The following is a 27,744-nucleotide window of genomic DNA, read 5'->3' as shown; positions in this document are numbered from 1 at the left end:
TAATGTCCCCCCTTGTGGTTGTGCGCAGGGGAAGCTGACAGCGCAGGGGAAACTGCTGCAGCAAGACACCTTCTTTGTGGTGGAGCAGGAAGCCGGCCTCCAGTCTCGGCCTAAAGAGAGGAGAGTGTTCCTGTTTGAGCAGATCGTGATCTTCAGCGAGCTCCTGCGGAGAGGATCCTCTAATCCCGGCTACATGTTCAAGAAAGGAATCAAGGTGAGATTGGTGGCGAAACCAGATGAGATCTGAGCTGATCTCAGCATGCTTTGCAGTGTAATGCCTACGTTTGCTGGTGCGAAACAGGTTATTCTCCCGGTAGATCTGAGTAGATCAGCCGATTCCAGAATGCTTTGCAGCGTAATGCTAACACACGCTGGTGCGAAACCGGTTATTCTCCTGGAAGATCTGAGCAGATTAGCCGATCCCAGCATGCTTTGCAGCGTAATGCTGACGCTCGCTGGTTCTCCTCCCAGGTGCTGTTGGTGGTGGCCTCTTGGCTCTGGGCACCTGGGATAAGTGATGCTGACTATAAGGAAACGTTATGTACAATGTGTGTAATCTGAGATCCTCTCTCCATCTCCCGGCAGATGAATTATCTGGTCCTGGAGGGGAATGCAGACAACGACCCCTGTAAGTTCGCTCTGACCAGCAGGGAGTCGGGGGAGCGCTTCATCCTGCAGGCCGCCAACCATGAGATCAAACAGGCCTGGGTGGAGGACATCAGCCAAGTGCTGGAGACCCAGCGTGACTTCCTCAACGGTGAGTGGGGATGGGGATACTGGATTGAGGGAGGGGTACCAAAATAGGGGGCTGGGCTAATGGTGAGTGGTGGCAGAGATTACTGTAATGGGGCGGAGATATGTGAGTGGGGCTAATGGTGAGTGCAGTGGGGGATACAAAAATGGGGGCAGGGATAATGGTGAGTGGAGGCGGGCTTACTGGAATGGGGCAGGGCTAATGATGAGTTGGGGTGGGATTACATAATGGGGAGGGGCTGATGGTAAGGGAGGGGAAACCTAAATGGGGCAGGGCTAATGGTGAGTGGAGGCGGGGATACAAATATGGGGGTTGAGCTAATGGTGAGTGGGGGCAGGGATACCTGAATGGTTGTGGGCTCTGTCAGGCAGGGCAGAGGGACTGCAGAGTCCAGTTTGGAAGCAGAGAAGGAGGGCAGTATAGAGGGTGATGTATATGGTGCAGGGGTATTGGGGGAGATATATGATGGGGGGGTTATTGGGGTACATAAAGCTGAGATTACTTATTGAATAGTGGAGAGTGAATTCTCGTTTGCAGCCCACATTACAAGACAAGATCATTACCCTGCAGCCTATTCTAATATGGATTGTGCCAAAAAATACATTGGACAGAGATTGTGTAATGTATGGCCTGTGGGAGATCCCGATATTATAAACACGGTATCGGGGGAGGAATTGATAAAATAGGTCAGACAAATTCAATTCATCCTGCCAAACCATTCCATGCAGAATAGATCCAGGAGTCCCTATACATGCAAGAATGGTTGTGTTCATTTTCGATAAAGTTATGGGGAAATATATGTATAAACATGGGGGGGGGGTTCTAAATATTCCAATCCTGGACTGTCCTACTTTTTATCCAATCTTTGGCTGCAGATAAGAAGCTGCCGATTTCTCTGTAAAATTTACCAAACGATAGACCTGTCAGGTTCGAGATTTATTACAGATTAATAGATTTCATTTTCATGAACAATCGTTCCTATAGCTCTGAAAACTACTGATTTGAGTCTGTTCAGAGTTTTCTTTAATCTGCCTGTCTGTGGCTGTCAGAACAGCTGAGACGAGGATGAGCCCAGAACCCCAGCTTTGTTCTCATGCAGGTTTCTGTATTAGGGAAAGGGGGGTGATAGGAACTCCTCTAGTAAGGGCCCCGGACCCCGAACAACAGAGGACAACCTCTAAATGGAGAGAGAAGCCTTGATCTCGCCTGTTTCCACCTCTCATGACTTCATAATACATAATTTTTACAATGATTATGTATATATGATTTAGTCAGTGTTTGCCCATTGTAAAATCTTTTAAATCCCTGATTTACATTCTGACATTTATCACATGGTGACATTTTTACTGCTGGTAGGTGATGTAGCTGCTGCATGCTTTTTTGGCAGTTGGACACAGCTGTAAACAGCTATTTCCCACAATGCAATAAGGTTCACAGACCGGAAACTGCCAGGAGTACCACGGTCCTCAGAATTTCTTGTGGGAGGGGTTTCACCACAATATCAGCCATACAGCGCCCCCTGATGGTCTGTTTGTGAAAAGGAATAGATTTCTCATGTAAAAGGGGGTATCGGCTACTGATTGGGATAAAGTTCAATTCTTGGTCGGAGTTTCTCTTTAAGGTGTCTATTAACAAGCCAATTTCTGCACAGGAAAACTGGGGACCAATGTGTTTTCCCCATGCAGAGAAAAACACTTAGACTTAAAGGAAATGTCAGGAAATCTATGCTACCCCCAGATCTACTTACCCGGGGCTTCCTCCAGCCCCTTGCAGCCGACAAGCCCCTCCCTCGCAGCTCTGCTCCCAGTACATACATACACACATAGCCTTATTATTTTACTACATGAGAGCACATGCTATATGGAGGAACAACAATGACATGCTGAACATAACATATAGGCCTCACTGTAACATTGGCAAACATTCAGAATGTCACTGATAGATACTGTTATTACGGAATCTGGGACTCCGTGTGAGACAACAAGCTCTCAATGAGGCAGCAAGTCAGACATCAATATTACCCACTCCACTCTGTCCAGTAATCAGACACCATAAGCTCACTAGCCTGTGTGTGATAAGAATCTAGGAATCTCTTCTGAGGGATTTCTGAATAAGGGCCAGTCTACAACTTTTTTTCAACCTTTGACTCCTTTGTTTGTAACGTTGTACATGAAGTCATCAGAACTGCTGCAGTGAGAGACAGATGTTTTTTACGAACCCTAGGGAGCAGGAACAGTGTACAAATTACAGAGTGTGTATGATTCCTTATCTGTGTGGTGGACACATGCAGTCAACATAAGAATGGTACAAGAGTAGAATATGTTTTCTCTCCATGCCCTTAGCTGTCAGTCTCTCAAACTTTTCCACCCACGGGCCCCCTGTGGCTTCTGGAGCCCCCTGCGGAGGCATCCCTTGTAGGGTCTATTGTTACGCCCCTGATTTGTAGACAATGAGTAACAGTGGCTCATGCTCTTGTGCTGATGACTCCTGCAGCAAGATGGGAGTTTCTGCAACAGTACTTCAAGCACAGGTGCTAACACTGCTAATATAAGCCATTTGATCTTGCAGTTAGATGCCTGCAGTCCCTGATGTATGTGTACAGCAGTTGTGTAACAATGGTGGAGTTTCCCTTTAAAGGGAACCTGAAGCGAGAGGTATATGGAGGCTGCCATATTTATTTCATTTTTAAGCAATACCAGTTGCCTGGCAGTCCTGCTGATCCTCTGCTTCTAATACTTTTAGCCACAGCCCCTGAACAAGTCTCTTGTCTCTGGTGTTATTCAGACACTCCTGCAGCCAAGTAGATCAGCAGGGCTGCCAAGCAACTGGTATTGTTTAACAGGAAATAAATATGGTAGCCTCCATATTCCTCTCCCTTTAAGAATCCCCTGATAAGCCGGCAGTGCTGGAAGTCTGTTATGATTCTCTCTGCCCGGCCGCCATGTTTGCCGCTTTGATTGGATCTTATATCTGGCATAAATAACCTGATAATCTGCTTCCTGTCATGTGATTTTCTCTTCCTGTCCTAACTCTCTGCTTCTCTCCTCCTCATGGCTGCACCCGTCCCTCCTCCCAGTAAGTCTGCTCTCTTTCCTCTGTCTATACACCGTGTGATACCGATACTCTCGCCTTGTGCCGCTCACATCAGTAAGGGTGGCTATTATCGGTCCAATTTCTAGCGAAAAGTCGTTTGAGAGATCAGATAATTCTGATTGGATTGGTTGTAAATAATCTCAACCTTTTATAAAAACTGGATTTTCATTAAACCAAAATTTGGATTTTCTTGTCTGTTGTGATGGGAAACAAAGATTGGTCATTGATAGTGTAGTGAACGATGTATTACGATATTTCACTTCCGATCAGAATCATCTGATCGCTCGAACGATTATTCGTTAGAAATTGGATCATAGTGGCCACCTTAAGGGTGCCAATACATTGCTTGATTTCCAACATCGATATCAGTGCAATTTAATTAAACTGAATGAATCTGGCAGAGATTGATGCTGTAACATGTCCGCCCAATCAATAGTTTGGATTGATCTGTGGATGAACTCGGTAGACAGGATCAATTGTGCATGCTGGGAAATATCAGTCACTTGGGCTGGATGGGGTGGGCGGCAGTAGCAGCGTTCAGTTGCCCTTCGTTGAGATCTCCCCCTAAGTGTATGTGTAGCCCCCAGGCCCGTGGTGAGTGTTACAGGCAGCCACGCCAGTGCGCCTTCTGTGTCCGGCCTCTTATTGAATTGCCACCACAAGCACAAGCATGCACCACGGGACACCATGGCATGTACCACGGGACACCATGGCCTGTGCCACGGGACATCACGGCATGTGCCACGGGACATCACGGCATGTACCACGGGACACCACGGCATGTACCATGGCATGTACCACGTGACACCACAGCATGTACCACGGCATGTACCACGTGACACCACGGCCTGTACCACGGGACACCACGGCCTGTACCACGGGACACCACGGCATGTACCACGGGACACCACGGCATGTACCACGGGACACCACGGCATGTACCACGGGACACCACGGCATGTACCACGTGACACCACGGCATGTACCACGGGACACCACGACATGTACCACGGGACACCACGGCATGTCCCACGTGACACCACGGCATGTCCCACGTGACACCACGGCATGTCCCACGTGACACCACGGCATGTCCCACGGCATGTACCACGGGACACCACGGCATGTACCACGGGACACCACGGCATGTACCACGGGACACCACGGCATGTACCACGGGACACCACGACATGTACCACGGGACACCACGGCATGTCCCACGTGACACCACGGCATGTCCCACGTGACACCACGGGATGTACCACGTGACACCACGGCATGTCCCACGGGACACCACGGCATGTCCCACGGGACACCACGGCATGTCCCACGGGACACCACGGCATGTCCCACGGGACACCACGGCATGTCCCACGGCATGTACCACGGGACACCACGGCATGTACCACGGGACACCACGGCATGTACCACGTGACACCACGACATGTACCACGGGACACCCCGGCATGTACCACGTGACACCCCGGCATGTCCCACGGGACACCACGGCATGTCCCACGGGACACCACGGCATGTCCCACGGGACACCACGGCATGTCCCACGTGACACCACGGCATGTCCCACGTGACACCACGACATGTACCACGGGACACCACGGCATGTACCACGTGACACCCCGGGATGTACCACGTGACACCACGGCATGTCCCGCATGTCCCACGGGACACCCCGGCATGTCCCACGTGACACCACGGCATGTCCCACGCGACACCACCCCATGTACTGATGTACACTGCACTCCCATCACAAATTGCAGATGCACCACAATCGCGTCTGGGCACGCAAAGGATCGCATTGCAATCGCAGCGCAGTCGCTGTAATGAAAAATGTGAGATGCGCAATGCAATCCCAGCGTGATTGTTATCAGGTCACCGATCACACATATCAAATCAGGGTTAAGCCAAAGATGGCCACACACCATACAATAAAACGCTCAGATTTTACGGTTATTTAATAAAAACGATCGGTGGTCCGTAAAAATTAAAAGCTTTTTTTTTTTTTTGTTCGATTAATGCAAGAAATCCGATCGAATTTATACTAATATATACACATTTTTTCAGAGTTTTCAATCATTGATTTCATAATTGGGGAAAAATTGAATGTGTGTGGGCGTGCGTGGGTGCGTGCGTGTGTGCGTGCGTGCGTGTGTGTGTGCGTGCGCGTGTGGTACATTAGTCAGATTTTTTCAAATGTTACAACCAATCAGAACAAAATTGAAAAGCAATTTAATAAATTGTATGGTGTGTGGCCACCTTAATGACTATAACTCCGTGACTTCTGGTTCCATCAGAGCAGTATTGATCTGCAATGTACAGATCACATAGGGGACTGAGGATTCACCTATAGCTGATGGTATGTAGCATGTGACCCAGCCTCGAGTGCTAATTGGCTCTTGTTTGTCCCGCCCCCAGCTCTGCAATCACCAATAGAATATCAGAGGAAGGAAAGTAACGCCGCCATGAACAAACCGCAGTTAAGTCGGGCGCCGACGCCCAGCAGCCGCCCCGTCTCCACGACGCCGATGGGCTCCGAAAAATGCGTCAACCTGCCCAGCCGGATCCCATCGTTACCGCAACGGAAACCACCTACCTCGAATGGCAGCCCAGGGTATGATCTGTACCAGTCGGAGAAGTACGACTCCAGTCAGGTAATCCATCGCCCAGGTAATCCATCTTTGTCTTTTCCTGTAGAACCTGTCTAGATGTCTCCCTCTGACCCCGCCCTCTGATCCCACCCTCTAACCCCGCCCCCTTTCCCTCTAACACCAGGCAAGATATTAATTTCACAGGAGGGCTTCAGTCTCTGTCTTTATTGCTGTTTTATATTTGCAGCTCTGGAGGGCCACATATCCTGGTGAGGAGGGTCACATTTGGCTCGTGGGCCTTGAGTTTGACACATGCTCTGTGCCATTGTGTAGCCAATTATTTCCTCAGCTAGAAAGGGACGACTTCCAATGAGAGCGAGTAGCTGAGATCACATGATCTGTAATGAGAGCAAGTAGCTCAGGTCACATGATCTGTAATGAGAGCGAGTAGCTGAGATCACATAATCTGTAATGAGAGCGAGTAGCTCAGGTCACATGATCTTTAATGAGCGTTAGTAGCTCAGGTCACATGATCTGTAATAAGAGCAAGGAGCTCAGGTCACATGATCTTTAATGAGATAGTAGCTCAGGTCACATAATCTGTAATAAGAGCAAGGAGCTCAGGTCACATGATCTGTAATAAGGGCGAGGAGCTCAGGTCACATGATCTGTTCTGACGCCAGCATAATGGTCATCAGTGTGCAGCATTATCTATAGTTCTTGCTATTAAATGAATACTATCAATTAATGTTTTTTCACTTGAGATAGGAAATGTTTGGAAAGTGCTGCTAAGTACTGGTGTTTACATTTGAATTCTTATCTCTTTGTTCACTGTTATCTAATTCTTTTCACACTTTTCTGAGGGCAGCCTTCTCTAATCTGATGGCAAACTCAGCCATGGGGGGAGGGGGAATTCCCTCACAGTGCATCTGTTAACCCTGTGTGTGGAGAGAGCTCAGTCAGAGACAGGCAGAGCTTTCTCTCACAGAGATCTGAGGAAATGTATCTTATGTGCAACATAAACATCTGTAATTGTGTGTGACACCTAACACCAGAAGCATTTCATAGAACTCTGCTTCAGTATTACACTGTTCTTAGCATGTCAGGTTGCAGAGATTCTTACAGATTCACCTCTGCTGCAAATGAGACATTCCAAACGTAGCTAAATCCTGCACACAATGAATTACAGCTTTCGCCTCTGATATTTAACATGAAAAGCAGGAACATGCTTACACAGCTACTTAGCCATTATTTGTACATTGTCATTTCAGAACTCTTGGTTTGATAGTGTTCCTTTAAGTTTAGTTGGGGCTTTAGTTTTAAATTGAACCTGAATTAAAGGGAACCTAAACTGAGAAGGATATGGATTTTTCCTTTTAAAATAATACCAGTTGCCTGGCTGTCTTGCTGATCCTGTGTCTCTAATACTTTTAGCCACAGCCCCTCAACAAGCATGCAGCAGATCAGGTGCTCTGACTGAAGTCAGACTGGATTAGCTGCATGCTTGTTTCAGGTGTGTGATTCAGACACTACTGCAGCCAAAGAGATTAGCAGGACTGCCAGGCAACTGGTATTGTTTAAAGGGAAACCTCCATATCCCTCTCAGTTAAGGTTCCCTTTAAAGAACTACTATTCTTTACAAAAGCATTCCCTGGAAAGGATCTATACAAAGATACTGGGCAGCTTCCCTACTTGTCTGCACGCTATTCTGGCTGTTGGACTGAGCTACTGTCATTCAGTAACTACTTTTGCAAATGAAGAAAAACCTGAGAAACCTCCATGAGGAGATGGACTAGTCCAAAACTTGTCAGATTTTCACTACCTACTACTATAAGGGACCGGGAGAGATACACATCTTATATGTATGAATTTAACAATTTTTCATGATGGATGTCCTTTAAGAAACGTATTTGTTTTGTAAGCTGAAAGCCTCTATAGCTATTATTATTTATTAATATTCCACTGACATCTTCTGCAGCACTTTCCAGAGTACAATAATGTCACTGACTGTCCTCAGAGGAGCTCACACTCTAATCCTACCATAGTCATAGTGTAATGTCCTACCATATTATTATTATGTATTTATATAGCACTGACATCTTCTGCAGCACATTACAGAGTACATAGTCATGTCACTGACTGTCCTCAGAGGAGCTCACACTCTAATCCTACCATAGTCATTGTCTAATGTCCTACTATATTATTATTATGTATTTATACAGCACTGACATCTCCTGCAGCACATTACAGAGTACATAGTCATGTCACTGAGTGTCCTCAGAGGAGCTCACACTCTAATCCTACCATAGTCATAGTCTAATGTTCTACCATATTATTATTATGTATTTATGTAGCACTGACATCTCCTGCAGCACATTACAGAGTACATAGTCATGTCACTGAGTGTCCTCAGAGGAGCTCACACTCTAATCCTACCATAGTCATAGTCTAATGTTCTACCATATTATTATTATGTATTTATGTAGCACTGACATCTCCTGCAGCACATTACAGAGTACATAGTCATGTCACCGACTGTCCTCAGAGGAGCTCACAATCTAATCCTACCATAGTCATAGTCTAATGTTCTACCATATTATTATTATGTATTTATATAGCACTGACATCTCCTGCAGCACATTACAGAGTACATAGTCATGTCACTGACTGTCCTCAGAGGAGCTCACAATCTAATCCTACCATAGCCATAGTCTAATGTCCTACCATATTATTATTATGTATTTATATAGCACTGACATCTTCTGCAGCACATTACAGAGTACATAGTCATGTCACTGACTGTCCTCAGAGGAGCTCACAATCTAATCCTACCATAGTCATAGTCTAATGTCCTACCATATTATTATTATGTATTTATATAGCACTGATAACTCCTGCAGCACATTACAGAGTACATAGTCATGTCACTGACTGTCCTCAGAGAAGCTCACACTCTAATCCTACCATAGTCATAGTCTAATGTCCTACCATATTATTATTATGTATTTATATAGCACTGACATCTCCTGCAGCACATTACAGAGTACATAGTCATATCACTGACTGTCCTCAGAGGAGCTCACAGTCTAATCCTACCATAGCCATAGTCTAATGTCCTACCATATTATTATGTATTTATATAGCACTGACATCTCCTGCAGCACATTACAGTATACATAGTCATGTCACTGACTGTCCTCAGAGGAGATCACACTCTAATCCTACCATAGCCATAATCTAATGTCCTACCATATTATTATTATGTATTTATATAGCACCGACATCTCCTGCAGCACATTACAGAGTACATAGTCATGTCACTGACTGTCCTCAGAGGAGCTCACAGTCTAACCCTACCATAGTCATAGTCTAATGTCCTACCATATTATTATTATGTATTTATATAGCACTGATAACTTCTGCAGCACATTACAGAGTACATAGTCTTGTCACTGACTGTCCTCAGAGAAGCTCACACTCTAATCCTACCATAGTCATAGTCTAATGTCCTACCATATTATTATTATGTGTTTATATAGCACTGACATCTTCTGCAGCACATTACAGAGTACATAGTCATGTCACTGACTGTCCTCAGAGGAGCTCACACTCTAATCCTACCATAGCCATAGTCTAATGTCCTACCATATTATTATTATGTATTTATATAGCACTGACATCTTCTGCAGCACATTACAGAGTACATAGTCATGTCACTGACTGTCCTCAGAGGAGCTCACAATCTAATCCTACCATAGTCATAGTCTAATGTCCTACCATATTATTATTATGTATTTATATAGCACTGATAACTCCTGCAGCACATTACAGAGTACATAGTCATGTCACTGACTGTCCTCAGAGAAGCTCACACTCTAATCCTACCATAGTCATAGTCTAATGTCCTACCATATTATTATTATGTATTTATATAGCACTGACATCTCCTGCAGCACATTACAGAGTACATAGTCATATCACTGACTGTCCTCAGAGGAGCTCACAGTCTAATCCTACCATAGCCATAGTCTAATGTCCTACCATATTATTATGTATTTATATAGCACTGACATCTCCTGCAGCACATTACAGTATACATAGTCATGTCACTGACTGTCCTCAGAGGAGATCACACTCTAATCCTACCATAGCCATAATCTAATGTCCTACCATATTATTATTATGTATTTATATAGCACCGACATCTCCTGCAGCACATTACAGAGTACATAGTCATGTCACTGACTGTCCTCAGAGGAGCTCACAGTCTAACCCTACCATAGTCATAGTCTAATGTCCTCCCATATTTTTTTTCTGTATTTATATAGCACTGACCTCTTCTGCAGCACATTACAGAGTACATAGTCATGTCACTGACTGTCCTCAGAGGAGCTCACACTCTAATCCTACCATAGTCATAGTCTAATGTCCTACCATATTATTATTATGTGTTTATATAGCACTGACATCTTCTGCAGCACATTACAGAGTACATAGTCATGTCACTGACTGTCCTCACAGGAGCTCACAATCTAATCCTACCATAGTCATAGTGTAATGTCCTACCATATTATTATTATTATTATGTATTTATATAGCACTGACATCTTCTGCAGCACATTACAGAGTACATAGTCATGTCACTGACTGTCCTCAGAAGAGCTCACACTCTAATCCTACCATAGTCATAGTCTAATGTCCTACCATATTATTATTATGTATTTATATAGCAGTGACATCTCCTGCAGCACATTACAGAGTACATAATCATGTCACTGACTGTCCTCCGAGGAGCTTACACTCTAATCCTACCATAGTCACAGTCTAATGTCCTACCATATTATTATTATGTATTTATATAGCACTGATAACTCCTGCAGCACATTACAGGGTACATAGTCCTGTCACTGACTGTCCTCAGAGGAGCTCACACTCTAATCCTACCATAGTCACAGTCTAATGTCCTACCATATTATTAGGCGGGCAACTATCAGTTCCTTTGAATGTTTGGCCCGTTTTCCTCTTAGTATTTTGTTTTGACTATATTTAGTAGCGGCAGTTTTACACTTTCATAAAACACAGCAGACAATAGAAACATTCTTCTTCCTGTATAACCTTTGACCTGTCTGTGCTCCTGTTGTGGCGTTTGCCGCGGCCGTCTTGCTCGGTTGTATTGACCCGCCCTGTCTCCTCTCTGCAGCTCGATCTGTCTGGCTGTAACGGGGCAGCGTCCATGGCCGTCATTCAGAATTACTATGCACTGAAAGAGAACGAGATCTGCGTTTACCAGGGCGAGATTGTACAAATCTTGGCCGTCAATCAACAGAACATGTTCCTGGTGTACCGGCCCTCCAACGACCACTCGCCAGCGGCGGAAGGCTGGATACCTGGCTCCGTTTTGGGGCATATTACTAAACCTTCTGCCGACAATAGCGACAGAAGCCTCAAGTAAGTGCCACAATGGCTGCCCCAGAAGCAGTAATGGATTATGGGAAATTTCTGCTGGTTTTTTTCACAGTGCTGTCGGAGGATGCGTTGAATGTGGAGACCTGCAGCGTGGCAATGCAGGGAACTCGTTTTTATTTTATTTTTATTTTTTTTTATGTTAATAATTGTACAGATTTTGAAGCCTAGACGGTTAAGATGAGTTCTGTACGGATTTGTTTGTACAGAACGTGGAACTGACTGGACTGGACTTGGTGCCATATTACAATTCTGTAAATTGTTGGAGATTCTGCTTTCTGTTGGACTGAGCCCACCCTCCTCGACGAGGAGAATCTATATATTGTCTGTGGCAATTTTCTATGTACAGCCTGTACTTTTTATTTTTATTTTTTTTTCCCCATTAATTTGGACTTTTTATTTTCTGTTTTATTTGAAGATATGTTCACGGTAAAACTTGTAAAATATTTTGTTTGGCGAGGCGCTCCCCTCAGTACATTCCTGTATAAAGTATTTTGCACTATTTAAGTAAAAAGCAGAAAAAAAAGAGAGAGAAAAAAAAAATGTCCCCCCAGTCCTCTTGATGACGTCACCTCGTGCAATACATAAAGATAGTCGCAATGTTCATCATTGTACCTGTATTGTAACTAATAATTTTAAATGTACTATTTTAAATATGTAAAATAAATTTTCACCAGGATGCGCATGTTGTCACGGGGTGCTTTTACCATTTGTGGACTTTTTGCTTGTTTAATTTCTGGTTTGACACTAATCATTGTTAACAAAGTGTGTCGGAGATTTGATTGATGTGTAAACGTCTTTAGATGATGCCGTGTGTCCCGGGTGGAGGTGTTACAGCTATCAGAGTACACAATGGATGACCAGATACTTTGCCACATATGCACTTCACTTTTTCTTCTGACTTTTCATCTAGGAGATATTGGCCTCAATTCACTAAGCTTATCTCCTATCTTTAATAACGTTTCTGGAGTTATCACCATGGTGATAAGGCATGTAGTATTCAGGAAACATTTTACCTCAGGCAAACCTAAAGTTACCTCTTCTGTCTTTAAGTTAACTCTCCAATCCTTAAAATAACTCCAGAGTTAAAGACAGACTGTTAATTTACCTCCTCTGTAGTTATTTTCATACGCAGTGAACTCACTACACAGGAGGTAAATTAACTACAGAGGAGGTAACTTAAAGTGAAATTTAAGTCAACAATAAAAAATGAGATTCACTCACCTGGGGCTTCCCTCAGCCCCCAGCAGCTGATCGGTGCCCTCGCAGCCCCGCTCTGATGCTCCAGGACCCGCTGCGAGTGATTCTTTGCCTGACGGCCGGTGACGGCCAAACCGGAAGTGTTCGCCGGCGGTCCTGGAGCGTCATGGGGCTGCGAGGGCACGGATCGGCTGCTGGGGGCTGAGGGAAGCCCCAGGTGAGTAAATCTCATTTTTTTATCGTTGACTTAAGTTTCACTTTAAGGAATGAAGAGATAAGATAACTCTCTCACTGTGTGGAGGTAAGTTTTCTCTTGCCTCATTATCTCCAGCATGATCGTAGTGAATTGAGGCCAATGTCACACCTTGTCAATATAATGATGTTAAAGCCCCCAGTAAGCAAAAAAAAAGAAAAAAAAAAAAAGTACTCCAAATATTTTTGTTAGTACTGTACTTTTTGATACTTTTTCCATTGCGAAGTGCAGAAAAGATATTTTAAAGAGAATATGAAAAAAAGATCTCCTGAGAGAAAACTTAATTACATATGGACCTTTTTATGTAGCTTTGCAGATGCAGAAATATTTATTTTAAGAGTTAAATTGGGGAAAAAAATTGAAAAATAAATTACATTATGAGTTAAAATAAGAAAGAAAAACTAAAAATTAGCCAGGAATAAGTTCAAATTATTTAAGGTTTTTTTTTTTAACTCTCATTTTAAAAAAATGAAAACTCAAGTGCCGGCACAATTTAATATGCATTAAGTAGAACATTATTTTTTATTAATATTTTAACTGTTTAAAATTAAATTAAAAGCAAGCTCCTCTCCTCCTCATCTCCTCAGTGTCTTCTGCTGGGAATACACGGTTAGATTCTGAGCCATTTAGATGGCTCCACAGATATTTCCGACATGTCCAATCTCGCGCCCGATCGTTTCTGCGCTCGATTCCGCATTGAGGACAATGGGGAAAGATAAGAAAAACGAATGGAAGAAAAGAATCGCCTGCAGAATCGAGCACAGAAAACCATCGGGCGTGGAATCAAGCGGCAAAATCGACCCATGTATTCCCAGCATTACAGCTGCCTCCCGATTAAATCTGAACCATTCTCCCTTTGGTCACATGGGCATTCAGAGGAAGGAATGATTTGTCAGCTTAAGCCACACCTCCATGCAGACTGACATCACTTCCCGACTGGCAGTCTCTAGCAGGGAGGCGTGTCTTCGGACTCCATAAGGGAGTGAGCAGCAGCTGGAAGTTGCTGAGGAAGACATAAAAATATATGAAATACAGCCACATGGATATGTTTTTGTTTTGAAGAAATTACAACTTTTTTTATTTTACTGTTTTGTTTTTTTTACACTTTATTTTCTTAATGCATATAAAATGTTGCTGTAGAAGGGTTTTACGTGAAAGTGGCAACAGCTAAGCAGAATGATTTTTAGGACAGACTTGAGATGCTTCTGGGAAGACTTTATACTGTACACACCTCACTGTAAGCCTTTCAAAAAAAGCTGAAGAGGTCACCTAAATACAATAAATACTGCCTCCTTTTTTCCATTCTTTAGATGAAGAGTGTTTTAACATTTATTCCTAATTTAAGGTAAAGTTTATTCTGGACACTTCATTTCCCGACCTAGATGATTCAAGAAATAATGCAACCAGAAATAGTTGTACAAAGTAAACTGTATCACTTAAGTAACAATGTAAAGCAAAGTCTTTTTTTAGCATTTATGTTTTATCCATTCGTTGTGTTTAGTACTTGAAAGTAAAATGGTTTTATTAGTAACATGAAACTTAATTGGCATAATTGTTATTTTTCGAACCTGATACAGTCGACTGATAAAATTTTATGAGCAGAATGAAATCTCATTTACAGCTATTTGTGTCTTTATCATTAAAAAAGCCTAATCTTATGACTTGGACATTGATAATTCAGTACTGCTGTTTTTATAGTCGCTATCTTAAATAGGAACTCGTGTTAAGTAACAGTATCTGCCAAGTAATATTAGCTGATGAAATTCATTTTAAAACACTTTTTCCCTTTGCTTATACAAGATGTTTACACATTGTGCTGTGCTACATAAAGTAAGCAAGTTCTCCCAGGCAAAGTCTATTGTTCCTTTAAGTCACTCTTTTACCTTTTGAACTCTGTGACAATATCGGTATCCGCTGACCAATTTGCAGATGTTAGTCTGAATGCTGTATTCAGATGTTTTGCAGGTAATAACTTTTTAAGGTTAAAAAAAAAATGAATAAAATTGTAAATGTCATTTGTATTTAATTTTCCCTCCAATTACACTTGGTAGAATTCTCCTTCTCCTAATTCTCTCTAAACCAATCTCTTACTTAATTTGTCAGTGCATCCAGCATATGAAATTCCAGATAAAACATTCTTATTTGTAATATTTTATATTTTTTGATAAAAACAAAACAGTTTTAAGTACTAAACATAATAAATGGGGAGGGGGGGGGCACACAGCACCCCATTTTCTCTGAAAAGTTTCAGTGTTACATGGACATTCTTGGAGGTAAAAAATGCAACAGTTAATTCTTTTATCTTTGGCTTTTTATTGGCCATGGAGATATTAATCAGCAGTTGTGCAGCTTGCCAAATCCTGCTGGTGATGGTGGGAGAGATGGACGGAAAGTCTGGAAATTTAGTCTTCAACTTCAAAATGTCATATTGAAAGACAGGATATTTTCCCATGGGGCCACTGACATTGATGATTAAATTCTGGGGCTTATGGAATATTTGAAGGAATGCATAGTAATTTTCAGTTTCATTTTTATTATGTTTCAGTTTAATACTATTTTTTTTTTATTATTGGGAAATATTAAAGGGACTCCGAGCAGTGCAGAAACTATGGAAAGATGCATATCATTTTAAAGCTCTCTTTCTCCTCTTTCCAATGATATATAAACCGCCGCCCTACGCCTTTTAGTTTTCTCTATTTTCGCGATTGAAATTGCCGCGGCCGTGATTTCAATCGCGAAAATAGAGAAAACTAAAAGATGTAGGGCGATGATTTAGGTGTCGCCAGAAAGAGGAGAAAGAGAGCTTTAAAATGATATCCATCTTTCCATAGTTATATTGTATTACACAGGACGACACTTTCCCCAGTGTCAGCAGCTCCATTCAGCAGAATGGAGCTGCTGACTTTAGGAAAAAGTTGCCCTGTGTAATACAATGTACCTAAGCCCTACGCTTTTTAGTTTTCTCTATTTTCGCGATTGAGATTGCGGCTGCGGTAATTTCAACCACGAAAATAGCGAAAACTAAAAGGCGTAGGGCGGTGGTTTATATATCATTGGAAAGAGGAGAATGAGAGCTTTAAAATGATATGCATCTTTCCATAGTTTCTGCACTGCTCGGAGTCCCTTTAAATGCCACAAACAATGACGAAATATTTGTAAAGCTATTTTCTTCTGTAGGACCCAAAGCATGAACTAAAACATGATATCTGTATAGAACGTTAGCTGCTATTTTATTGAGACGTATCATAAGGTCCCTTTTTTTTTATTTTCACTGTAGTAGAAAGATGGCTTTTATATTGTATAGAGCATTTTGTTCTAAGACCAAATGATAAAAAAAGTCTTTACATTTGGCGATTGACAAATCACCAAATGTAAAGCCTTTTTTTTCTGGTCTTGGAGACTTCCTCGTGCAACAGTGAATTGGGACTGCATTCTGCTCATAAAACCGGTCAGATCATCAGGTAGATTTTTCAAAATAATAATAAATGCTTATCTGTAGCATTTTCCATGTTCCTGATAAAAGATATTAATAAAAAGAAAAAAAATACATTTTATTACTAAACACAATAAATAACACATTTGCTAAAAAATGTCTACCTTTCAGTAAACTCCTTGAAGTTGTGAAACAAGGACTGTACCTTTGAAAAGTTATAGGGTACTGTAATGGGCACGAGCGTATACCCCATGCAAGGCCACTTGTGTACTTTCTATTAGGTGATGCTTTAGCTCACTTTCAGCATGCAGTGGGAACTGTCTCCTTTCTAACATTCTAGCCAAAGAAAGAGCTGAAAATACAGGGTCATTAAGTAAATTGTACTTGACGTGATTAAATTATCCTACACAATTTCTCCTATAGGCACGGTCATGTGATATAAAGCAGTGAGCGGTAATCATGCAGCAGAATACTGGAAGTGTCATGGGATCAGTTTGTAATGTGCTGATTGGATAATCTCAGTCCTGTGATCATGGGTCACTACTGTTTCCTGTTGTATTTGACATAATTTTGCCTGTAGGAGAAATTGAGTTCCTCTGGTTGTATTAAGTACTGGAAAGCTTATAATTTCAGGTATTATCAGCACACTTGTACAGCCTTCTACCGTGCTATCAGTCCTGTATTTGGCACGCTTGGTTGAGACGCAGCATTAAGTTTGGTGTCCATAACCCTCTAACACTGCATGATGTGCGGCTGAAACACTTTCAGATGTTCTTTATCAGGATCCTGCGCTGTGTGGACGCCGGCCTGTCTGCCCTCTCATTTCAGTTCTGCCATTTGATTGGTGCGTTTTTTGGTACAACAGGAAGTCATGCTCATGGCACACTCTACGCATGAGGAAGCGGGACGGCAAGGAGCCCAGCAGCCAGTGTAAAAGCATGGAGGGTCTGGGCAGCAAGGTGAAAGTGAGTAATGCGCTAGATCACCACATGGCGCTGCTCCTGTGCGACGCAGGTTATCGCATCTCTCCTTTATTTTTGTTTTCCTTTTCATTTCTGCAGGAATTTGCATGGCGCTCATTTGGCACTCTGTTATTTAATTTGATATTTTGCATCTGGTATGAGCCGCCACCTCCACTCTGCATGCCGTTCAGCCTCTCCGCTGATGTCTGGGTTTATTACTATCCGGTTTATTGATAACCTGTCACCAGAATGCTTAGAACGTTTATAACATGAGTCCATATTGGGTATAGTAGTGTATACACTGCACCTATGTAACAATTACAGCATTTCATATAGTAATGTATACACTGCACCTATGTAACAATTACAGCATTTCATATAGTAATGTATACACTGCACCTATGTAACAATTACAGCATTTCATATAGTAGTGTATACACTGCACCTATGTAACAATTACAGCATTTCATATAGTAATGTATACACTGCACCTATGTAACAATTACAGCATTTCATATAGTAATGTATACACTGCACCTATGTAACAATTACAGCATTTCATATAGTAATGTATACACTGCACCTATGTAACAATTACAGCATTTCATATAGTAATGTATACACTGCACCTATGTAACAATTACAGCATTTCATATAGTAGTGTATACACTGCACCTATGTAACAATTACAGCATTTCATATAGTAGTGTATACACTGCACCTATGTAACAATTACAGCATTTCATATAGTAATGTATACACTGCACCTATGTAACAATTACAGCATTTCATATAGTAATGTATACACTGCACCTATGTAACAATTACAGCATTTCATATAGTAATGTATACACTGCACCTATGTAACAATTACAGCATTTCATATAGTAGTGTATACACTGCACCTATGTAACAATTACAGCATTTCATATAGTAGTGTATACACTGCACCTATGTAACAATTACAGCATTTCATATAGTAATGTATACACTGCACCTATGTAACAATTACAGCATTTCATATAGTAATGTATACACTGCACCTATGTAACAATTACAGCATTTCATATAGTAGTGTATACACTGCACCTATGTAACAATTACAGCATTTCATATAGTAGTGTATACACTGCACCTATGTAACAATTACAGCATTTCATATAGTAATGTATACACTGCACCTATGTAACAATTACAGCATTTCATATAGTAATGTATACACTGCACCTATGTAACAGTTACAGCATTTTATATAGTAGTGTATACATTGCACCTATGTAACAATTACAGCATTTCATATAGTAATGTATACACTGCACCTATGTAACAATTACAGCATTTCATATAGTAGTGTATACACTGCACCTATGTAACAATTACAGCATTTCATATAGTAGTGTTTACACTGCACCTATGTAACAGTTACAGCATTTCATATAGTAGTGTATACACCTATGTAACAATTACAGCATTTCATATAGTAATGTATACACTGCACCTATGTAACAGTTACAGCATTTCATATAGTAATGTATACACTGCACCTATGTAACAATTACAGCATTTCATATAGTAATGTATACACTGCACCTATGTAACAATTACAGCATTTCATATAGTAATGTATACACTGCACCTATGTAACAATTACAGCATTTCATATAGTAGTGTATACACTGCACCTATGTAACAATTACAGCATTTCATATAGTAGTGTATACACTGCACCTATGTAACAATTACAGCATTTCATATAGTAATGTATACACTGCACCTATGTAACAATTACAGCATTTCATATAGTAATGTATACACTGCACCTATGTAACAATTACAGCATTTCATATAGTAGTGTATACACTGCACCTATGTAACAATTACAGCATTTCATATAGTAGTGTATACACTGCACCTATGTAACAATTACAGCATTTCATATAGTAGTGTTTACACTGCACCTATGTAACAGTTATAGCATTTCATATAGTAGTGTATACACCTATGTAACAATTACAGCATTTCATATAGTAGTGTATACACTGCACCTATGTAACAATTACAACATTTCATGTAGTAGTGTATACACTGCACCTATGTAACAATTACAGCATTTCATATAGTAGTGTATACACTGCACCTATGTAACAGTTGCAGCATTTCATATAGTAGTGTATACACTGCACCTATGTAACAATTGCAGCATTTCATATAGTAGTGTATACACTGCACCTATGTAACAATTGCAGCATTTCATATAGTAGTGTATACATTGCACTAACACACTGATTACAGCATTTCATATAGTAGTGTATACACTGCACCTATGTAACACTTACAGCATTTCATATAGTAGTATATACACTGCACCTGTGTAACAATTGCAGCATTTCATATAGTAGTGTATACACCTATGTAACAATTACAGCATTTCATATAGTAGTGTATACACTGCACCTATGTAACAATTACAACATTTCATATAGTAGTGTATACACTGCACCTATGTAACAATTGCAGCATTTCATATAGTAGTGTATACATTGCACTAACACACTGATTACAGCATTTCATATAGTAGTGTATACACTGCACCTATGTAACACTTACAGCATTTCATATAGTAGTATATACACTGCACCTGTGTAACAATTGCAGCATTTCATATAGTAGTGTATACACCTATGTAACAATTACAGCATTTCATATAGTAGTGTATACACTGCACCTATGTAACAATTACAACATTTCATATAGTAATGTATACACTGCACCTATGTAACAATTACAGCATTTCATATAGTAATGTATACACTGCACCTATGTAAGAATTACAGCATTGCATATAGTAATGTATACACTGCACCTATGTAACAATTGCAGCATTTCATATAGTAGTGTATACACCTATGTAACAATTACAGCGTTTCATATAGTAGTGTATACACTGCACTTATGTAACGATTACAGCATTTCATATAGTAGTGTATACTCTGCACCTATGTAACAATTACAGCATTTCATGTAGTAGTGTATACACTGCACCTATGTAACAATTGCAGCATTTCATGTAGTAGTGTATACACTGCACCTATGTAACAATTGCAGCATTTCATGTAGTAGTGTATACACTGCACCTATGTAACAATTACAGCATTTCATGTAGTAGTGTATACACTGCACTAACACACTGATCACAGGTCTCTCATTGCATATGGCAATATATACACTCTTCCTATATGATGATTATGACACACGATTACCTTATTTCACATAGCAGTGTATATATTATAGTGTACAGTGGTGACATCATGCATGTCCTTTTATGGTAAGGTATATATTGTTTCTATATGATGATTAGTACACACAGGTCCCTTATTGCATACCGTAGTGTACATACTGTTCCTGTACAGTGATCACAGCATATTTCATATAGCGGAGTACATGGTTACCTGTATAATAAGGCATTTTCAAATATTATGGTACTGATTATCTGGTTTACAAAATAATGACTCTACCACTAGCCTGTGACCACACTGACAGCCATGTTCCTGCACCCCATGCTCACCCAATCGGGGCCCAAACCAAGAATTATAATATACTGGCTATTGCTAAATCATGTTATTGTGTTTACATTAAAGAGAGAGGGATATGGAGGCTGCCATATTTTTTTTCCTTTTAAGCAATTGCCTAACTGTCCTGCTGGTCCTCTGCCTCTAATACTTTTAGCCATAGTCCCTGAACAAGCATGCAGATCAGGTGCTCTGCCTGAAGTGTGACTGGATTAGCTGCATGCTTGTTTCTGCTGTGATTCAGACACTACTGCAGCCAAAAAGATGAGCAGGATAGCCAGGCAACTGGTATTGTTTAATGGGAAATAAATATGGCAGCCTCCATATCCCTCTCACCTCAGTTGTCCTTTAACCACAACTTCTTTGACAGGAAAGGAAATGGAGTGTAAAGATAGTTTTCAGAATAAATGTATTTGTCCCAAAGCAAAGGACCTGTATGAGAAGCATTAAATGGAATCTTCCTCCTATGCTACATTCTATACGAGTTGTATGGAAAGTTATGCCCACTTTACATTAACCTTACTGTGATAGGTTTACATCGGCAAGTAGGTACACTTCTGCCTGGTGGACTTCATTTCAGTGTTTCTAGTACCATGAATATGAAACAGAAACTCAGGGAAGTCATTGAGTTCTTCACCAAAAAAGGTCATCTGGTCGTCTACAAGAGGGTCGGGAATGTGTCTGGTGAGGTGACAAAATGGGAGTGATGTCCAAAGCTGAGTGAAGACAAACCTTGTAGAGAAAGACTATTGACAGACATCACCAAGAAGAACCAAAATGCCGTCCTTTGGTCAAGAACTCAATAAACCGCTTTGTTGCTTCATATTTGTGGTACTTTAACACTTAGATATATGGAACCCGTGTCTGTCCTGCAGTAACTGGTCAAGTAAAACATCCTGTATGGATTAATCATTTGGGAGAAAATGACAACTTGACATTACTTTCCATGCTATGAGGCCACTTTTTACTGCTGCAAGAGTAACGAGTGGAGATAAGTCTCCTGAAGCCTGGAAGTGTGCCGGGATCTGCAGGTTAACAACCTCCGGAGAGCCTGAGGATGCTTTGTCTGACATGAAACGGTGGACTAGAAGTCTAGAGATGTAGTCACCAGTTGCAGTTCACAAATCCAATGGATCGCCCAATAAAGTCGATCACTTAATTGCTCAATGCAAAATCGCTATATATATCACCCTTTAAACATTTGTGTGTCACTAAATATCTTGGCTTATTCCTTTGTGTTACGAAATAAAAAGTTAATGATTGGACAGCTGTAGTTTACTTTTAAATTCTCATCTCCCGAGGGCACTGCAATGGGGACCATATTTCCTCCCTCAATAGCTACATTCTATTATGTATTAGGTGACTCCGACCGCTTCCATTGTTCTTGCCTCATTTGCTGTATAGGTTAGAATTTTGAAATTGCAACTCTCTGGTTCCAAGGCTGCACTGATTAATCCTTATGGGAATTAAAATTGTACAAGGTTCGGGAGCGTGATAAATATCACTTCCATATGAAGCTTCTCATTCAGGTATTTTGCTTTGTGATTCAGTTAAGTTTGTTTTTGTAATTGTTTTATAATATTGCCAGATGAGATGTCCTGCTGTACATTACTATAGTGTTTGAACTCTGCTGTATACCCTTCTATGTACCTTGTCATGTGTCTGCCCCTCTTGTTTTCATTTTTGTCCCACTTACATGTTCCAGAAGTTGTCTATATGTTCCAGTGTGTTCATGTCACAGTGCTGTAGATTTGTCACCAGTCTTTCCTAAACATGGTTCAAATACTTCCAATCCAAAACATCGAATTTATGTGATGTAACCTCAGAAACTTGGCTAAGATGTTCATTATGTGTTCATTTGCTCTATTTTTTTGTTTGATGTTTTGTCCCATTCTCAAGGCTCCATGAATTGTTCTGCGCATGTGCTTGCACAGGAGAGCGTCTTTGCACTGGATGCATGGGGGAGTGTCTTCTGTAACAGCTTGTTTTGCTGGTGTCCAGTGTGGCCATGTCTCTTGTACATTTCGTGTTCTATACATTTCAGCGTGTAGATGTTGCATGTCCAGCAATGCTTTCCCCACCCGAACGGTTTCGCCCCGGTATGAACATTTTATTGTTGACCAATGTGCATTTTGCAGCCATCTCCGTAATAATGCCTTGCACAAGCCTTTCCTGCAAATAACTCTACAAATCCTGATTTTCGTAGCATCCCTATCCCTCTTCAAAACTGTCCAGTCTGGTAATGTACAAAAGCCATTTTAAGCTTTACAATATCCAAAGTGATCTTTGTGTTTTCACCTTCTCCAAGACCAAAATTTATCCCACTGATCTAATTTTAATAATTTTTGAGCTAAAATTGAAGTAGTCGAGGAATGTACCGTAAGGTTAAAGTGAATCTGAAGGCAAAAAAGCTCACCAAAAAAAAACAAATACTTACCTAAGGAGAGGGAAGGCTCTGGGTCCTATATCTAGTCCTCATCCTCGCGTTCCCCTACAGGCCTCTCCATTGAAATCTCCCGCTGCGGGAGGCCTTGGATGTCGTCGGGAGCCCGAGTGCTCCCAAAGACGGGCGGCTCCGTATTGTGCGAGTGCGCAAAAGAGCATGTTCATGCATGCGCAGTATGGAGAAGCTCCTCTTTGGGAGTCCGAGTGCTCCCTTCTGAAGCCCCCCGCAGCGAGAGAGAGCAGTCTCCGGCCGATTGGTTGGAGACTGCTAATGGGCGAGCTGGCGCAGGAACAATGGGATGAAGAGATAAATGGAAGAGCTCTATAGGACCCAGAGCCCTCCCTGTCCTTAGGTAAGTATCTGTTATTTTGCCTTCAGACTCCCTTTAACCCTCATACACATGCTTGATTAAAGTCGGCTGAGGTGGAAGATAATGACCATATCAGCCAATAAGTCATGTGTAGACTACCAAACCCCCCCCCCCCCCCCCCCCCCCCGACTGGTGACCTGCTATCGATCCGCCCAGTGGATCTTCACACCCAAGCGGCAGACTATTCTTTTAATCACGCCGCTTCCCTGCCCACTGCGTGATGTCACACGCTCCGCTCCATTGTCCCTCAATCTCCCCACATAGCAACAAAGTACATCATCAGCTACACATCTGACTTGGTCCGTCAGCCAGGCCAAGCGATGTCACCCAAGGGGATCCAATGGTCCTCTGTCTGCTCCTCCTCCTTCCTCTTGGTCCTCTGTCCCCTTCCCCTGGTACTTTGTCCTTTCCTCATTGTCCTCTGCCCCCTCCTCCTGGTCCTCTGGCCCCTCCCTCCTGTTACTCTGTCCCCTTCTCCTGATCTTCTGTCCCCTCCTCCTGGTCCTTTGTCCTTTCCTCTTTGTCCTCTGCCCCTCCTCCTGGTCCTTTGTCCCCTCCCTCCTGGTACTCTGTCCCCTTCTCCTGGTCCTTTTTCCCCTGCTCCTGGTCCTCTTCCCCGCCCCCCCCCTCATACTGGTCCTCTGTCTGCCTCTCTTATTGAGTTGGCTCAGGGGCTTTTAATTGAGGTATATGAAAATAAACACTGATGTCTATGTGCTGATATTGTTCCCATCTGATTTCTCTGCTTAGCTGATGTTTAAAGCAGCCCAGCACATGGTGATATCACCAGAACAGCCACGTTTAACGTTCTACTCACCATTACATCTGTTCTGAGTTGCTGAACATGTAAATCGTTGTGCAGACCTTTTGCTGCCCCTTTCTTGGCTGATCCCATTCATATGTCTGAGAGTTTGGTTCAGGCTAATCCTGACCGATATCTGGTTGTTGTTCCCCATTGTTATGTCTGTGTAGTGGTTGTTTCATCCATAGTCCACAGATCATTCCCTCCCACAGTCCTCTTTCATTAAGAGTTTATTGTGACGTCTTATCCCAAAGGTGCTCCTGACTTTGCATCCCACAGGTGGCCCGTAATTTCCCATCCCAGGGGGCTTCTTACTTCCTATCATATTGTTGATTACGTATTTTAGGGCCCACCTAGCTTCATGATTGACCATCACCGGGGAAGCTCTAGATTTCCCATTCCAGGGGACTTCTGACTTCCTATCCCAAGGAGATCCTTCCCAAGGGGTGCTGTGCTTGTCTAGCCTCAGGGCTCTCCAGAATTCTCATATCAGGGCCCTCTTGGCATACCATCCCAAGGGTTTTTTTTCCCATCCTTGAGGGACTCTTGACAATCCTGTACTGGGGGGGGCTCTTGACTTCCCATTCCAGAAGTACATGGCTTCCCAACTGACTATCCTCAGGGTGCTCCTGAACTCCCATTCCTCTAACTTCCTATACCAAGGGGTCCAACAGATTTCCCATCCTAAGGGGTTTATTATTTACCATCCAAGGGGAACCCGACCTCTTGACTAGTCGTCTCCAGGGAGACCCGTCTGCCCAGTTTTCTGAGCCGCTGATTCCCACTCCCATTCGGGCACCTGACCTCAGCCACTGTTCAGAGCTGATGGACCTCTCTCTGTCTCCCCTTAGTAGAATCCATTCATGACCTTAGCGTTTGGTTCTGATGTCTCTTCATGACTGTTGTTCCCATTGCTAGGTCTGTGCATAGTTCACAGAGCAGTCTACCCTACAGCCCTCTGACTGCCTATCCAGGGAGAGCTTCTGACTGCCTATCCCGGGGGGGCCCTGACTGCCTATCCCAGAGAGCTCCTGGCTGCCTATCCCTGGGGAGCTCCTGACTGCCTATCCCTGGGGAGCTCCTGACTGCCTATCCCTGGGGAGCTCCTGACTGCCTATCCCAGGGGACCCCTGACTGCCTATCTCGGGGGGGCCCTGACTGCCTATCCCAGAGAGCTTCTGACTGCCTATCCTGGGTAGAGCTCCTGACTGCCTATCCCGGGGAAGCTCCTGACAGCTGCCTATCCCTGAGGAGCTCCTGACTGCCTATCCAGGGAGAGCTTTCTGACTGCCTATCCAGGGAGAGCTTTCTGACTGCCTATCCCAGAGAGCTGCTGACTGCCTATCCTGGGGGAGTCTCCTGATGGCCTATCCCGAGGAGAGCTTCTGACTGTCTATCATGGAAGAGCTCTGACTGCCTATCCTGGGGGAGCTCCTGACTGCCCATCCTAGGAGAGCTTCTGACTGCCCATCCCAGGGGAGCTCCTGACTGCCTATCTCGGGGGAGTCTCCTGACTGCCTGTCCCTAGGAGCTCCTGACTGCCTATCCCAGGGGACCCCTGACTGCCTATCCCTGGGGAGCTTCTGACTGCCTATCCCAGGGGACCCCTGACTGCCTATCCCGGGGGGGGGGGGGCTGACTGCCTATCCCAGAGAGCTTCTGACTGCCTATCCTGGGTAGAGCTCCTTACTGCCTATCCCGGGGAAGCTCCTGACAGCTGCCTATCCCTGAGGAGCTCCTGACTGCCTATCTGGGGAGAGCTTTCTGACTGCCTATCCCAGAGAGCTGCTGACTGCCTATCCTGGGGGAGCTTCTGACTGCCTATCCTGATGGAGCTTCTGACTGCCTATCCTGATGGAGCTCCTGACTGCCTATCCTGATGGAGTTCCTGACTGCCTATCCTGGGGAGAGCTCCTGACTGCCTATCCGTGGGAGAGCTCCTGACTGCCTATCCTAGGGGAGCTTCTGACTGCCTATCCCAGGGGAGCTTCTGACTGCCTATCCTGGGAGAGCTCCTGACTGCCTATCCCTGGGGAGCTCCTGACTGCCTATCCCGAGGAGAGCTCCTGACTGCCTATCCCTGGGGAGCTCCTGACTGCCTATCCCAGGGGAGCTCCTGACTGCCTATCCCGGGGGAGTCTCCTGACTGCCTATCCCGGGGGAGTCTCCTGACTGCCTATCCCAGGGGAGCTCCTGACTGCCTATCCCGGGGGAGTCTCCTGACTGCCTATCCCGAGGAGAGCTTCTGACTGCCTATCCCGGAAGAGCTTCTGACTGCCTATCCTGGAAGAGCTTCTGACTGCCTATCCCGGGGGAGCACCTGACTGCCTATCCCGGGGGAGCACCTGACTGCCTATCCCGGGGGAGCACCTGACTGCCTATCCCTGGGGAGCTCCTGACTGCCTATCCCGAGGAGAGCTTCTGACTGCCTATCCCGGAAGAGCTTCTGACTGCCTATCCTGGAAGAGCTTCTGACTGCCTATCCCGGGGGAGCACCTGACTGCCTATCCCGGGGGAGCACCTGACTGCCTATCCCGGGGGAGCACCTGACTGCCTATCCCGGGGGAGCACCTGACTGCCTATCCCGGGGGAGCACCTGACTGCCTATCCCGGGGGAGCACCTGACTGCCTATCCCGGGGGAGCACCTGACTGCCTATCCCGGGGGAGCACCTGACTGCCTATCCCGGGAGAGCACCTGACTGCCTATCGGGGGGGAGCACCTGACTGCCTATCCCGGGAGAGCTTCTGACTGCCTATCCCAGGAGAGCTTCTGACTGCCTATCCTGATGGAG

The 27,744-nt window shown here is 43.3% G+C and overlaps 2 protein-coding genes across 12 annotated transcripts in view; both read left to right on the top strand.

The window, feature by feature from the left end:
* LOC137525248 (kalirin) overlaps positions 1–12,597 on the top strand; it is a 469,346-nt gene extending 456,749 nt beyond the window's left edge. For 9 of the 11 annotated variants that reach the window (XM_068246265.1, XM_068246261.1, XM_068246264.1 and 6 more), the window contains 4 exons: positions 29–214; positions 586–757; positions 6,281–6,516; positions 11,654–12,597. In XM_068246265.1, coding sequence (XP_068102366.1) covers positions 29–214; positions 586–757; positions 6,281–6,516; positions 11,654–11,905 — 846 coding nt within the window. In that variant the 3' untranslated portion in view covers positions 11,906–12,597. Of the gene's footprint in view, positions 1–28; positions 215–585; positions 758–6,280; positions 6,533–11,653 lie in introns of all 11 variants that reach the window. The other 2 variants (XM_068246262.1, XM_068246266.1) reach the window with 2 other exon arrangements.
* A 5,076-nt stretch (positions 12,598–17,673) lies between these two features.
* Positions 17,674–27,744, top strand: part of LOC137525250 (kalirin-like) — a 42,386-nt gene continuing 32,315 nt past the window's right edge. Inside the window, exon 1 of the mRNA XM_068246271.1 lies at positions 17,674–17,767. Coding sequence (XP_068102372.1) covers positions 17,696–17,767 — 72 coding nt within the window. The 5' untranslated portion in view covers positions 17,674–17,695. The remainder of the gene's footprint in view (positions 17,768–27,744) is intronic.

Source organism: Hyperolius riggenbachi, chromosome 7 (genome assembly GCF_040937935.1).
Source record: "Hyperolius riggenbachi isolate aHypRig1 chromosome 7, aHypRig1.pri, whole genome shotgun sequence".
NCBI classification, from domain to species: Eukaryota; Metazoa; Chordata; class Amphibia; order Anura; family Hyperoliidae; genus Hyperolius; species Hyperolius riggenbachi.
The sequence above is the reverse complement of the archived record's forward strand: the minus strand, read 5'-3'. Positions and strand labels throughout refer to the sequence as shown.